This window comes from Haliaeetus leucocephalus, unplaced genomic scaffold, assembly GCF_000737465.1.
Source record: "Haliaeetus leucocephalus isolate CR32 unplaced genomic scaffold, Haliaeetus_leucocephalus-4.0 Scaffold897, whole genome shotgun sequence".
Lineage (NCBI taxonomy): Eukaryota > Metazoa > Chordata > Aves > Accipitriformes > Accipitridae > Haliaeetus > Haliaeetus leucocephalus.
The window spans coordinates 2,158,018-2,171,418 of NW_010973333.1; the positions used below are offsets into that span (position 1 = coordinate 2,158,018).

At 44.4% G+C, this 13,401-nt stretch overlaps 2 protein-coding genes across 2 annotated transcripts in view; both read right to left on the reverse strand.

Moving 5' to 3' along the window:
• Window positions 1-5,069: 5,069 nt before the first annotated feature.
• On the reverse strand, window positions 5,070-7,605 carry MLNR (motilin receptor). Its single transcript, XM_010583438.1, is given in 3 exon segments — window positions 5,070-5,389; window positions 7,232-7,398; window positions 7,400-7,605. Coding segments are annotated over 3 exon segments (693 nt in total).
• Window positions 7,606-10,002: 2,397 nt separating this feature from the next.
• FNDC3A (fibronectin type III domain containing 3A) overlaps window positions 10,003-13,401 on the reverse strand; it is a 121,768-nt gene continuing 118,369 nt past the window's right edge. The window contains exons 25-26 of the mRNA XM_010583379.1: window positions 13,146-13,273; window positions 10,003-10,325 (exon numbers count right to left, since the gene is read on the reverse strand). Of these exons, the coding sequence (XP_010581681.1) occupies window positions 10,011-10,325; window positions 13,146-13,273 (443 nt within the window). The 3' untranslated portion in view covers window positions 10,003-10,010. The remainder of the gene's footprint in view (window positions 10,326-13,145; window positions 13,274-13,401) is intronic.

Sequence of the window (13,401 nt, forward strand, 5' to 3'; positions counted from 1 at the left end):
GGGCAGAAAAAATGGCTGCGCAAACCCTCCACCTCTCTCCTGCTGTAGAAATTGTAGGCTCTAGTCCCTCCCTTGTGAGGGGAGAGTTCAGTGTCCTGCTGTGCTGGTGGCACATGGCACCACTGGTAACTAACTAACTGGGTTATGAACAGCTCTTTCTGTGGTGGTTGCCGAAAGCAGCTAGTGATGCCTCTTTCTTCCTCCTAACAGGGCTGGGTTCATACTGACAGCCTGGAAGCAATTGCTTTTGCAGTTACCTACAGATACTTGGAGTCCAACACTCACCTGGTTGTATTTTATAGTAAACAACAACCACTAAGGCACGGTGGAAACGTTCTGCAAGGTGGTGAGCATCCCTTGCCTGTGTTGGGCTTCTTCCCTAATGGTGCTGAGTGCTGAGCAGGGTCCTTTTCTGATGCTCAGCAACCAGTCTGAGTTTGCTCCACTGGCTTCAACATGAGTGTAAGGTCTTGGGCACTCCACGCCAGCCTGCCCTGTGGGTCTGTGACCCAAATTCATCCACAGTTCCACTCCCCTGAGCTCAGGCATGGGATTTTGTTCCCTGCCATTTGTGTGATAAAGCTCGTAATTCTGTTGTGCAAATACCCCAAAGGCTGCTCAGCACAAAACTGGCACCCTCACTGCTGTTGCAGTCTGCAAGCCAACAGAGACAATTTCTTCTAAGGTTGTCTTTTTGGGTGTCAGTTGTAATGCAGTGATGTGTGCTGTCAAACGGTCTGACTTGGATTTTTCTCCCATTCTGTAACAGAGATTGCCTGTCAATTTTTTTTTTACTGCTATGTGTTTCCTTTGACAGTTCTGTCCCATGTTTTGGTGACAAGGAGGCAAGAATTCAATTTTGTTTCCCTATTTAGAGATAAATGCAGTATTCCTAGAGGCCAGACAAAAATGAAATACATTTGACATTTCCACATGGAAAGGTGTCCTGGAGACAGATTGCTCCTTGCACACACATACACTTTACAAAGCGAGAAGTGTCTCAAAAGAAGGAAACAAAATGAAAATGAAGACTCTGGCTATTACAAGGTCCTGACAAGAGCTGTTGTTTCTCACCAACAGCTGCAAAATGGACTCTGGGGGCCAAATCAGTCAATGAAGAGAAAATATGTAAGGAGGGAATAGAGCACACAAGAAATGGGGCTGGGTGGGTCTCTTCTGTGTGGTAGGGGGGTTCTGCTCTGTGGGACCACCTCCTGCTGTTCTTCTGTGTTTTCCTGTGCTTTTCCCAGGCTTGTCTCAGCCAGGGCTGTTTTCAGGCAACTCCATCCTCCCCTGCTTCCTTCCCGTTCCCAGGCTCTGCAGGAGGGATCTCCCTTCACAACAAGCAGCATGGAAAGGAGCAAACATTACTGTGTTCTGAGTCTGTCCCTTCTGCATCTTTATGATAACTTCCCGGAGGCAGGAAAAATGGGCTGCCATTCTGTGTGAGAGCAGCTTGCTTTACCTCAGCTCCCTTACCCCAGCTTCTCATGTGTGAAGACTGGGTCTGAGGGCATGGATCCTGCAGACCTGTGATAGTGCAATAGCTGTTGAACAGGCACCTCTCGTTTCCATCTAGGTGTGCGTTTCGTGAAGGTCTCGCTGAGAGAAAGTGCAAGGCATGAAGGCTGCCTGCTGTTCTCTCTCAGCTGCCCCTCTGTCCTCCTTGGCGGCTGAATGCCGCAGCCCGACGTCCTGCCCTGATCCGGCAGGGTCAGTCCCTCGAGCTAGGGTCAGCACGCAGGCTTGCTTTGGAGGAGCGGGATGCTGGGGCTAAGTGGGTGAGGTGATTCCCTTGCACAGGTACAGCTTGCCCAGGTCAGTCCAGCAGGCTCTGCTGAAGCCTGTTGAAACGAAGCCTCAAATAACTTCTGGGGCTGGGAATGCTGCCTGGCTTTGTGCCAGCAGAATTGAGACCCTGCATTAAGAAAAAGTTCCCTATGCTATGCTCAGCTGCTGCAGGAGAGGGGGAAACTCAGCCTCCCTCCATTCCTCCTCTTCTGCGGTTGTAGACAGTCTCTGCTTTCACAGGGTCAAAACACAGCTCGCCTTTGGGGCGTATTTGCACAGCACAGACAAAGAGCAGACCTAAATTCAAGTTAGGGAACTGATTGCCTTGTTAAGATGGGCGAAATTTGTTGCACAGGAGCTAGACATTTGTTGGGCCTTAAGCGTCCCTTCATAATCAGTTTAGCTGCAGGCTGGTCACGCTGGTATCCTTGATTTATAGCAGAAGCCAGGCCATTTCTTTTGTTGCTCTCAAAGACTTCCTGGAATTGCTTTGCAACCTCCGCAGAGCTTCAGAGCGTGGAAACATTGCGGAGTCCTGCAGTGCACGGGTACCCCTGATACAACAGCAGGCAGCTACTGAGTCTTGTGGAGCTGTCACGGGCTCCATGGCACTCACTGAGCAGGAACATGTTTGTAGTCGTCTGACATCATAGCTGAGTTTTTGAGGGCACTGGGGTAGAGGTGACTTGCTTCTGCTGTGGCCACTCTAAGACCCATCAGTGGCTGCTGCCTGGGAGAGCAGGGTGCGAGGGCGCCTAGGATCCACCATCCTTTGTGTTCTGCCATGCTGCTCCTTGTCACGTAGGATATCTTAAGTAAGTTCTGGGGGAAAAAAAGTTACTTTTATCCTTATATGCTGCATTTTTCTCTCCTTCTCTGGCCAGGGTAGCTGTCATCTGATACAGCGACTGCATGACCCTCCAGAGGGATCCGCATGCCTCGTGTAGCATCTATACACCAGTGGTGGTTCTCCTTCCATTCCAGGTAAATAACACGCTCTCCTCAGACTTGCATTTCTGCCACTCCCTACTGGTTTCAGTGATTTCCAGGTGATGCCTCTCGGGCTGGTTGAGTGTGCTGAATTTGGGCTCTTCGTTGCTGACAACAGTGGTATTTGGTGAAGTCCCAGGTTTAGGACACTTGTGTTACATTACATCTGACTTGTACCCAGCTCTGGCTTTAGTTTAGAGACTGTTCAATAAGCATCACAAGAAAGGTGCGTTCTTAAGGAGAGATTTGAAGGATGATTAGCTTTGAGGGCATTTAGGGGGAGAACTCTTCCCAACCGTGCAAGCAGGCTGGGGCACCAGCACTCTTGTGTGGGAACTCCTTCCATGCCCCAGAAAATGTGGATACAGAAATGGACATCACAGGATGCTTGGCGGCAGTGTCAGCCTCTGGATAGCAAAGAGAGATGACTGGCAAGGAGGGAGTGAAAAAAGTTTGCACCTGGGAGGAGGAATTCAGTGGAAGAAGGCAGAGAGGAGGGTAAAATGATCTTGGGAAGATGCTGGTAAAATGGTCTTTACAGAAACTTTCTGGATGGGCTGCATTCATGCAAGAAGCATCCAGAATAAAAGACACATCAGGAAGCAAGACATAGCCTGAAAGAGCCTTGTACGAGTTTGAGGTTGTCATGTCTTGTGCTTTTGCTTATTTTTCATTTTTGTTTACTTTTACTTAGCGTTTGTATTTGGAGTCCTCAGTCCCCACCAACTTTGCTGTGGATTGAGTGTGACTTCTGCCTCCACGTCTGCCAGGGTCACCAGGTTTCTTGGTTTTAATCTTCTTTGCTGGACTTTAGGAGGCTCAGTTCTTTCCCACTTAATGGAGGTGTATCTTACTTTTTGACTCCCTTACAGTCATATAAATGACGTATTGCATTTATACATGTCTGAGAAATTGGTTGAGAACTCCTCTCATTTTTGCTGTCCTCAGGGGACGTTTCATCACTCTCTGAGGATTCCCCAGAGGGTTTATGGAATCTCACAATATCTTCTCTAAAACTATGTTCTGCCCTGTTATTTCTTGATGTAGCTCAATGTATGGCATTGAAGAAGTGGTAACCCAGAGTTATGTGGTGTCCTACAGTTGGGACAACTTTCCCCGTGAGGCCAGACAGACCTTCTCTGAGGCAGTGAGGGAAGCCATGAGCCCCTCGCCTGCCACTGGGGCTGGTGAGCTCAGCTGTGCCGGCCGGGAAGGAGAGCAAGGGCCTCTGAGTGAGCCTTGGGCTCCTCGGGAGGCTCCAGCTGGTCCATCACAGCATGAGAGCACGAGGCGAGACCTCCCCACGCAGCAGCCGGCGGCTGGGATGCAAAGATGCAGCATGTGCTGAACACGGACCGTGTGGGTACGTCCCTGGGTGCACCCGGGGGACGTGCTAGGCCTCAAGGGTGGCTGTGGGGTGGGATGAGGAGACCTGCCGCTGGTTGTCCACTGGGGAGCTCCTAGAGTGACAGCTGTTTATTTACTGTCATCTTTTCAGAAAGAAAAATGGGTCCAGTGAGTCAAAATGTGTGACACTGAGAATTAAACCCAACAGGCTAGATGGAGGGAAGCAAAGCTGCTCCCAGCAGGAGTCCTGAGTCATTCTGTGCCCCTTAGTGCTCTGAGCTGAGACCTTCTGGTGGCAGCAGAAGTGGAAACCCTGGCCTGAGACCAAGTGAGTAGAAGAGACTTAGCATGCTAGCTCAGAGTTTGCCTTGGAGTGTCACGGGAAAAAGGAAGACACTGAATTTAATCTCCTGCCCCATCTTTTTGCCTGAGCTCTGCTCTGTCCTGTGGGCTGTGGGACAACGCCCAGGAGGGGCTGTGGGGAAGGATGGGACCTGTGCTAGTGCAATGGCTGCTCTTCCAGGGTGTGTTTTCCCACCTTTAACTGCTAATCCAGACTGAACTGAGATTCATTGCAGCTGCTGGGAGTTTGAGGTTAGGTTTAGTGCCCCAAACCTGAAGGCACATAAAGCAAGGGCTTCCTCCCCCTATATCTTGGGGAAAAAAAAAATCGACCCAGCCCTTCTTAATGGTTAATCTTTTTTAACACCAACTCACATGGGGTTTACTTCAGCTTTTCCTATTGAGTTATCTTTCACGAGCTGCACATCGTTCTCACTACTTTATGGTTGCTGCTTGCTCTGTTAACAAAACCACAAGTATTTCAAAATACAAACAGTTACAAAATACCACACGCTCTGACAAATGTCCACCTTTTTGCAACTCTCCTGTGACAAGGAAGTTCCCCTCCTTTGCAGACAATGCCTGGAGAAGCGCGGGGCTCAGTCTCGGAAGCTGGTGGTAAACTCGTTTCTTGTGCTAGCACTGGTCTCCCTGTAGCCACCAGCATCTTTTGTTACCATGAAAGCCCTTTCTGCAGCTCGGCATGGCAACAGCAGCTTGTAGGCTGCTGCCCTGTACTTCCTTGAGATAAGGTTGTAGAGGATAGGGTTGATGGATGCACTTAGGTAGAAAAGCTGCAGAGTGAATATATTAAACTACTGGGAGAACAGCATCATCCTGGTGTCCTGGGTGTTTGTAAATACGATCCTGCCAGTGGGGAAAAGCAACCAGCAAATTACAAAGGCCAGAGCCACCACAGCTGTAAGACAAAATAACACATGTGATTGATAGTTAAAAAGCAAGTTAACTTTTCAAGCATCAAGTAAACTAAATTTTATATGGCTGATTTTGCAGGTTCTTCTAATCGATACAAATGATATATAGAAATAATGGCACTAAATTGTTGGAAAAACCATGAAAACAGGAATAGCATCAAGTCTGAGTTTTAGCCTTGGATTAAAAGGTAACCAGTAAAATCTTCAGCTAAACAATGAGATGAGTTTGCTGAGAAAAATGTAGCAACTAACAGTGGTGTAACATCCATATAATAACATCAGGCACAACAACGATTCCCCTTGGCAATGTCTGTAATGCCATGTATGTGATATGAAGTCAAAAGTCAGAACGAGGTGTTTTTTGCAGAAGCGCGCAGCAGCTCTGTGTGCTACAGAGCTGTTCTTTAACATGCCTATGTTACTGAAAAAGACCCTACTGTAAGGGCTGCACCTTGGTCACCCAGGCTCCCACTGAATTTGCACTGTTGTAACAGGATGGTTGCCAACTTAAAGACTTCCAGTGTAGTTGGTCTTGGATTCAGTGGACTTTTTTTCTACTGAGGCTCTTACACGTTTCCCCAGACAATTACTGCTGGAGGCAGATATTTGACTAGATGGATCTCTAGCCTGAGTCACTCCAGCTGTTCTTGTGGTATTGTGTTGCGTTTTAGCACAATACAGATGCTCTTATAATGGCAACCTAGCAGGAGCAGATGAGGAACAATTAAATAAGCATATTACTGTATCCATATTTTTAATTATTTTTGTTTATAAATGCACCTGAGTGAAACAAGTAATCATTTATGGAACATCCTTTGTGTTTCTCAGAGCTTAAAAAAAAAAGGGATATAGCCAAAGCAAGTTCATGCCTGCAATAAATCACATGTGTAGTGCTGCTGGCTCTCTGAGGTAAGGGGGAATTGGTCTGGCTCAGTGGGTCCCAAGGAGATTGTGGACAAGGATGTTTCTGTTGCAAAACCTTGTGCCTACTCAAGTTAAGTTAGCAAGATGTACTCTCTCAGGCTTATTAGTTTCTTTTCTTTGTGCTGTACTGCTTCCATCCAGCTGATTACATCCTTGGTAAAAGAAGTCTCCCATGTAGCATGTAAAACCTTCATTAAAGGTAGGAAAAAAAATAACCAGGACATTTTGTTTTATGCTCATTAATCAATAGTTGGATTTCTTTTTTTCTTTCCTTTTTTTTTTCCCCTTCAGATCAGTTACTATTTACAAACTTTAAAGCCCCAGGCAAGACTGGGATCTCTAACTTTCCAGAGCCTGATGTTGGGGTAATGAACGTGTGACTAAGAAAATGAACTAAAAATTAACAGCATCTTACATCAGCAGGAAGCGCTTTGGTATTATACAATTTGTCTGCAAATGGCTCATGAGGGTTAAGTTGCTGTTTTTCAGCCTGCTTGGGCAATCAGTGGATTTACTCCTAGGACAGCTACAAAAGACTGCTAAGAAAATCAAACTTATTTTTCAGAAGCAGAAATTTACTACCCAGAGGTGTTGCTGCCCACTGGAAGAGATGACTGACGTTACCACAGTTTTTCTGAAGTTGCAGACTCCCTTGTACTCGGTTCTGCCTGGTAAGATTCGGAAAAAGGATATTTCTACAGAAGGCAGTCATGCTGCTGGATGTGCAGTGCTACACCAGGTGAAACCTCAGCTGCGATTGAGCAAAATACCTGCTGTGGTGGTCCCCGGGAGCACTGGAGGGCTCACCAGCGTGGCTGGGATGTTCCCTCTGCGCTATCCCTACCCTGTGTGGGAGCTTCAGCCCTGGTCGTAGCCCGAGGGGGGACGGAGGAGGGACTCACCCAAGATCTTGAAGGTCTGGCAGTGCCCCTTCTCCTGGAGGACTGCTTTGGGGCCCTGCAGGCAGGCGTTGCTCCGCCACAGCTCCTGTCCGATGAAGCCATAGAGGATGTTGAGGCAGATGATGGGCAGGATGAAGTAGGAGGTGGTGGTGACCCAGAACACGGTGGCCAGAGTCCATGGCGAGGGTGGGGCAGTAGGTGCAGCCCTCACTGAGGTGGTGGTGGGGGGGAAGGCGGCACAGCAGCTGCCCGAAAATCCAGGGCTGGGAGTACCAGAGGTCGAAGGGCAGCCCCAGGAGGATGAGCAGGTCGGAGACGGTGGCGGTCTTCATGTCACCAGGGATGACCAGCACCATCAGGATGCTGCCCACCATGCTGACCATGCAGAGCCCCAGGCAGTTGGCCTTGATGGGGACGAACACCTGCACTGGCAGCGCTGAGCACCGCTGCTTGTCGTGGGGCGTCCACGGCCACAGTTTGCCCTTGCTGCTGTTCCCGCCTCAGCCCTGCCATTCCCCACCCACCTGACAGCAAGAGGAAAAAACTGGGAAAGGAAAAAGTGCTTCAGCGGCAGCATTATGTGCAAACAGGAGTGACTGACACCAACAAAAAAGAATGATACTTTTATTTTCCACAGATTTTGAAAGATACTTTGCTACATAGTTTATGTATTTTCTATCAGACTATACAGGTTCATCTTCATGGAGTCCGACGTTGTACAATTGTAAAGTGATATGTTTGGTAGTGTATCTATAATGTTTTAAAAAGTTTAGAGTTTTTCTTATTATTTATTTTTGGAATGTACAGTATATGAGGTAAAATTAAGATTACATTAAAAACTGTCTTCAATGCAGTAATACGCACTGAGGCTCAAATGGCAAATACACTATTAAATGACTATCAAAAATAGGAGCTCATTTGAATTTTACTATGAAAAACATTAAGTCACTGCAGATTAACTGTAGTAACAAATCTTACCGTTTTAGACATTCAACTGTAAGAAATCTCTGGGCTGTTACACGCAACCTCATTTGCACTGCCAAACATGGCACTTTTAAGAAGGTTCTAGAAAACATCAGTTATCGCGGTATCCTGCGGGAAGGTATCAGCCTATACGTACAAATGACAAATTCGAAATAAAATGTAAACATACAGTACATTTTAAAGACAGATCGTTCTTGCCATGTGGAGGCCAAGTTCTTCACCATTTCTTTTTTTTTTTTTTAAATGAAATTCAGCAACATTATTCTACAGCACAGATCATTGGACGTATAAACAATTACAATACATGCCCGTTCTAATATAAGAGAAATTCTTCAGAGATCTTCAAAGCACAAGACAGAGGTTCCTTTTTTTTATTATTATTAAGACTGACAGAAGTGTTTAATACCATTAAAAATGCTAAACTGAACACAACTATAAGTCATTAATGATCCACTATCTTGTAACTCAAATAAATTAAAAATAGCTAATTACAAAGTGTATAACAAATAAGATAAGATAAGTGTGATGAGACAAGGATTATTTTTTTGTTTTTTTAAAGATAGTTTCACTACAAGCTTTGTGTCACTGGCAATCATTGACATCTAGCAAGATGTTCAATGGGATACTCGATAAAATTCAGTCTGGTCATCCAAGAACTCACAAATGCAAGCTCACAAAACATTGATGAGTTATGCAATTGCAAAGTGCTCTAATGCAACATTAACTACATGCAATCAACAATTTGGTACAGTATCCAAAGAGACATTACATTAAACATTAGGATCTCAAGAAAAAAGCAGCTTTAAGTTTTCTGGTGCAAATTACTACACTTCGTCTTCTGATTTGGTGCCCCAAAGGAAGAAAGAAAGACAGAAAGAAAATGAAAAAAAGGCAGTGCTTGATGCTGGTGGATATGGCAAGTGAATGTTGGGGAAACAGCAAAAATTCAATACTGAATTTTATCTCAAAAATCTATTAACTAGCCAAAATCAGAGGGCACAGACGTCTGTATAAACTGCATCCAATCAAAGGTCAACTTTGGAAATGTGTATTTCAATTTAAACAATAAGTCTAAGAAGTTCTCTCATGCTCTCCCTTCTCTATTCCTAAGAAGTAAAAGAGGCATTTTTGTAAGTAAACATCAAATCCTGGGGGTAAGATAAACCACTTGTGCCATCCCCTTGTAGTCTTTCAAAAACATCTACTTGCAGTGAAGAACTCCACATTTATCAGGTAAGAAGCTTCCTTCATGCATACTCTTCCGTCCAGTTTATTATTTGCTGCCTGAGAAAAGCCCCATCTGTTTTTCAGCATAAATCCTGCTTCCCAAATAATTAAGACAAATGAGGAGGTAGAAATACAGCGCTAAATTGCTTTCACAGCATCAGATTAATATTGTATACAGCACAAGTTTGTTAGTGTAAGTTTTAAATGCGATCTACACATTCTTCCCGGTTATGGTAGCAACCCTTACAACTGTGGGCCAGGAAACCATTTTTATGCTCGTGTTTACTGGTCAAACCCTTTCCATTACACACCACTTGCCTGCCCCATATAGAGTTTGTACTGCAAGAAGGCATATTAAAGAAAAGATTGTATTTCTGTGGCTTGCGTTCTAATAACATGTGTCAGCCTACACCTACCAGTAAGCATTTTGAAGTGGCTGAAAAGGTTTGCATCAGTCCCAATGCCGGTGCTAAATGCCTGTTTTTGTAAAAGCAAGAGGATAGAATTACTTTTAGATTATGAGAAAGTAAAATGTAATGGGCAGCATTCTAAAATAAATCTCTTTTCTTCACTTTATTACAAAGTACTGAATGATAACAGCAATCAGAATGGAAAAGATAGCAAAAAGTGCGAGGATGACAGCAGCACACACTTGGTCGCTCTGTGACCATTGTGTCCTTGTGGTTTGCACAGTGTCCTTGTTGGTGCTCGCCGGTGGTTCAGTCCGCTGGGAGACGAATAGCACCGGTGCGCTGTAGGGGCCTATCAGGTCCTGATGACCCGCCGTCTCTTGGCACTGTCGGATGGCACACGCGCGGAAACGGTATTCACAGTTCAGCTGCAGGCCCGTGTATCGGAATGACCAGTCTGGACCCTTATAAATCTGGCGAGGAAGAAAAAAAACACCCAGTACGTCAAGTGAAAACGTCCTGCGTACACATATACCTCGCGGTATGGTTTGGGCTGTGGTGAAGGTAACTGGAAAGGATGTGACTCCTTATCAGTGTTTTCACCCACCCAAAGAAAAATGGACAAAAAGCTCACAAACGCCATTTAAATGCCAGATAAAGGACCGGAGACTTTTGGTGAAACACAGGAAGAGAACTACACGTGCTTTTACGGCATGATGAGCACACGCCAAATAAACTCCGTCAGAAGCCCCAGCGTTAAAGTGTTTTACTGACCACTCACCATGTAAGTACTACACCATGGGATGTAATACACAATACTGTAGCACAGGATTTTAGGTAATTAACTCTGTATCAAGCTACTTCATTAAGTCTAATCCAATCCAACATCCTTTGTTGTAGCTAAGATACTGTGTGTTTAAAATACTATAATTTATCCCACTAAACACTGTATCAGAGAAGCCGCGAGGCATCCTCTTGTGGTTCTTAATCTCGTCAGATCCCAAAACACAGGTCACTTATCAGGGTGTTCTCCAAGAGTCTCTCAGTTGGCTGATTAACGTGAGTTCACAACTCTTCAGCACGGAGTGCTCAATTCAGTGAAATCTAAATGCTGGTTTCCCAAATTAATTAATTTGTAGCTACGTAAAGGTCCTGTAACAGCCAGTGAAGTCCCATGTGGGCACAATTTTCTGTTTATAGGTATATCAATAGGTACTGAGCTATTAGGTGGGTAGCACAGTACAATTCGACTTCTCTCTTTAAACCCCTTCACCTCCCCCATTATCTGGATTTGCTTTATTTAATTGGTAGCAGGACACAGAAACATCACATGATGCAGAGGTTTTCCCTACAGTTATCACACTGGTAGACAGTATTTCACAAATGCAAACTACCAACCATTCAATGAAAGAAGCAGGAAATCTCCAATTTTGTCGTTTGAAGAGCTCTTGCTGTGCCTGTGGCTACTCACAGACTTAGAAAGTCCTCTGACAGCCAGGCAGCTGAGCTTTACTGCAATCTACAACCTGCAGACTTTTCTTTCTTTCAAGAAATTGCTCCCACACGGAGAGAAGGCAGGTCATCGGACGTGCAGCATCCTCTGAATTCTGCGACTTTGTACCATGTGTTTGGTAGGGAGCAGAGAGGCCACAGACACACATCCTACTCCAGCCACAGCTGGCATGGCTTACTGTCCTCAGCCGCTTGTCCCCTGTCCCTTGCCAGAAGTTGCCTTCCCCTCAAATGTGTTCGCCGGGGTATTTATGTGGTTGCTTCCTAACCCCTTTAAGAGCCTGACTGATGTACATAGCTCAAACGGCAGATTACTAACTTATTTTGTCTGAAGAATGTAGGGAGCATCAATGTGAGCAACTTGGCTGACGGATCAGGGAGGAGGAGGAGAGGAGAGTGAAGTTTTGGCAGGGAAATGGTAGTAAACAGCTTGGAGTGGACTTCCAGGCGGTTTATTTTTTGTCCACGTCAAAGGAAATCGTCACCATCGTGTCCAAGTATCTTAAAGGCCATCTAGACAGTGCTTACTTCTTGACTGTTCCAATTTTCATTTTTGCAAACTAGTCTTCTGTTTTATTTTTATTTACTGCGCTAAACTGTTCTGGAGAGGCAAAAGGAAATCATGCACCTCAGTCTACTTTGTTATTTCCAGGCTTAAAGCATAACCTTTATTTTCTTGTCCAGCTCATCTGGCAATGCACATTGCTCATCAAAGCGTGATTTGACTCCGTGTCTAGAAGCAACACTGACCACACCTTACTTACATACCTAATGTTGCATTTACAATTTAAAAGTTACAATAAAGAATATTCACATGGCAAGATAACAAGCACCTTGGATTATGGTTCACCTTTTACTGAAAAATTTAACAAATGGACACAACAAACACAGCACTGCACTAGAAGTTGTAAATTATGAAAATATGAAGGCCTAAAATCTAGTAAAGCACATGCAAAACTTATTTAATATTGACCTATAAAAAAATTATAATATATCAGAATTAATCGTTTCCTTTCTGGAAGGAAACTTGCTTGCTTAATAGTGTGAAACAGAATTTCCAAGCCTAATTTCATGTCAATTATCAGGCAGTTTATAAGGAAGCAAAATTAGCACTGCACATCCTCTTTTAAATGCAGACTAATTTGTAGCTTGGTGTTTCAAACTGCGTCTTTGGATAATCAAACCTGAAATTAACACACACTCTCACCTGCTCGATCCTTGTAGTTACAAGCACACCCTACTACTGAAATGGTCCTATGGTAAAAAACTAATCACTGACTTACATTAAAGAAGTTTCCCTACACCTGAATGTCTACCCTGCATAAGTAGGGGGTCTCTCCTGTCTGTGGTTCTCTGTACAGAAGTACGACTTTGACAACATCAGCTTTTATAATATTGTTCACTGTCTTCAAACAGCTCTTAGTGCAAAGAGAACCCTTTGTTCTTTTTCTTGTAAGCCTCAATTCTGTACTATGGGGTGGATGTTTTCTTTTTGTCAGTTCTTCCCATTAGTGGACAATTTCCTCACCACTTGAGGTGTCAAGTTGTATTTAGTAAACATCAGTGTAACCCAGAGAGGCTGCAACTTACTGCAGTATTTGTATTACTGAAATCTCTTCTCTCTGTGGCAATGGTTTTAGGAGATACTACCTTATATTATTTACTAACAAAAAGTTAGCATGGTGACTAAAACCATACTGGAACACAATAATCTTTAATCTAAACTAGTTACCACAAATACTAATTGAAGAAAAAATACAATAGCTTAAAACACATCATACCTGTTTGAATTCCGAGTCTTTTCCCACCATGACCTGAAGACAGTAGATAACTGGATCACCCTTCATGGGCTGCAGAACCTCCCAAGTGATTTCACAAGTGTGATCGTTTATTCTCTCTATCCTTGGTGCTGCAGGAAGAAAACACAAGTGTGACAGTGAGCTCTGCTTTCCCCATCACTTAATGTTATATTCTAATGACTTGTAAAATACTGTATTCTATCTGCTATTTTCTCAGAGAAACAAAAGATTCAGATTC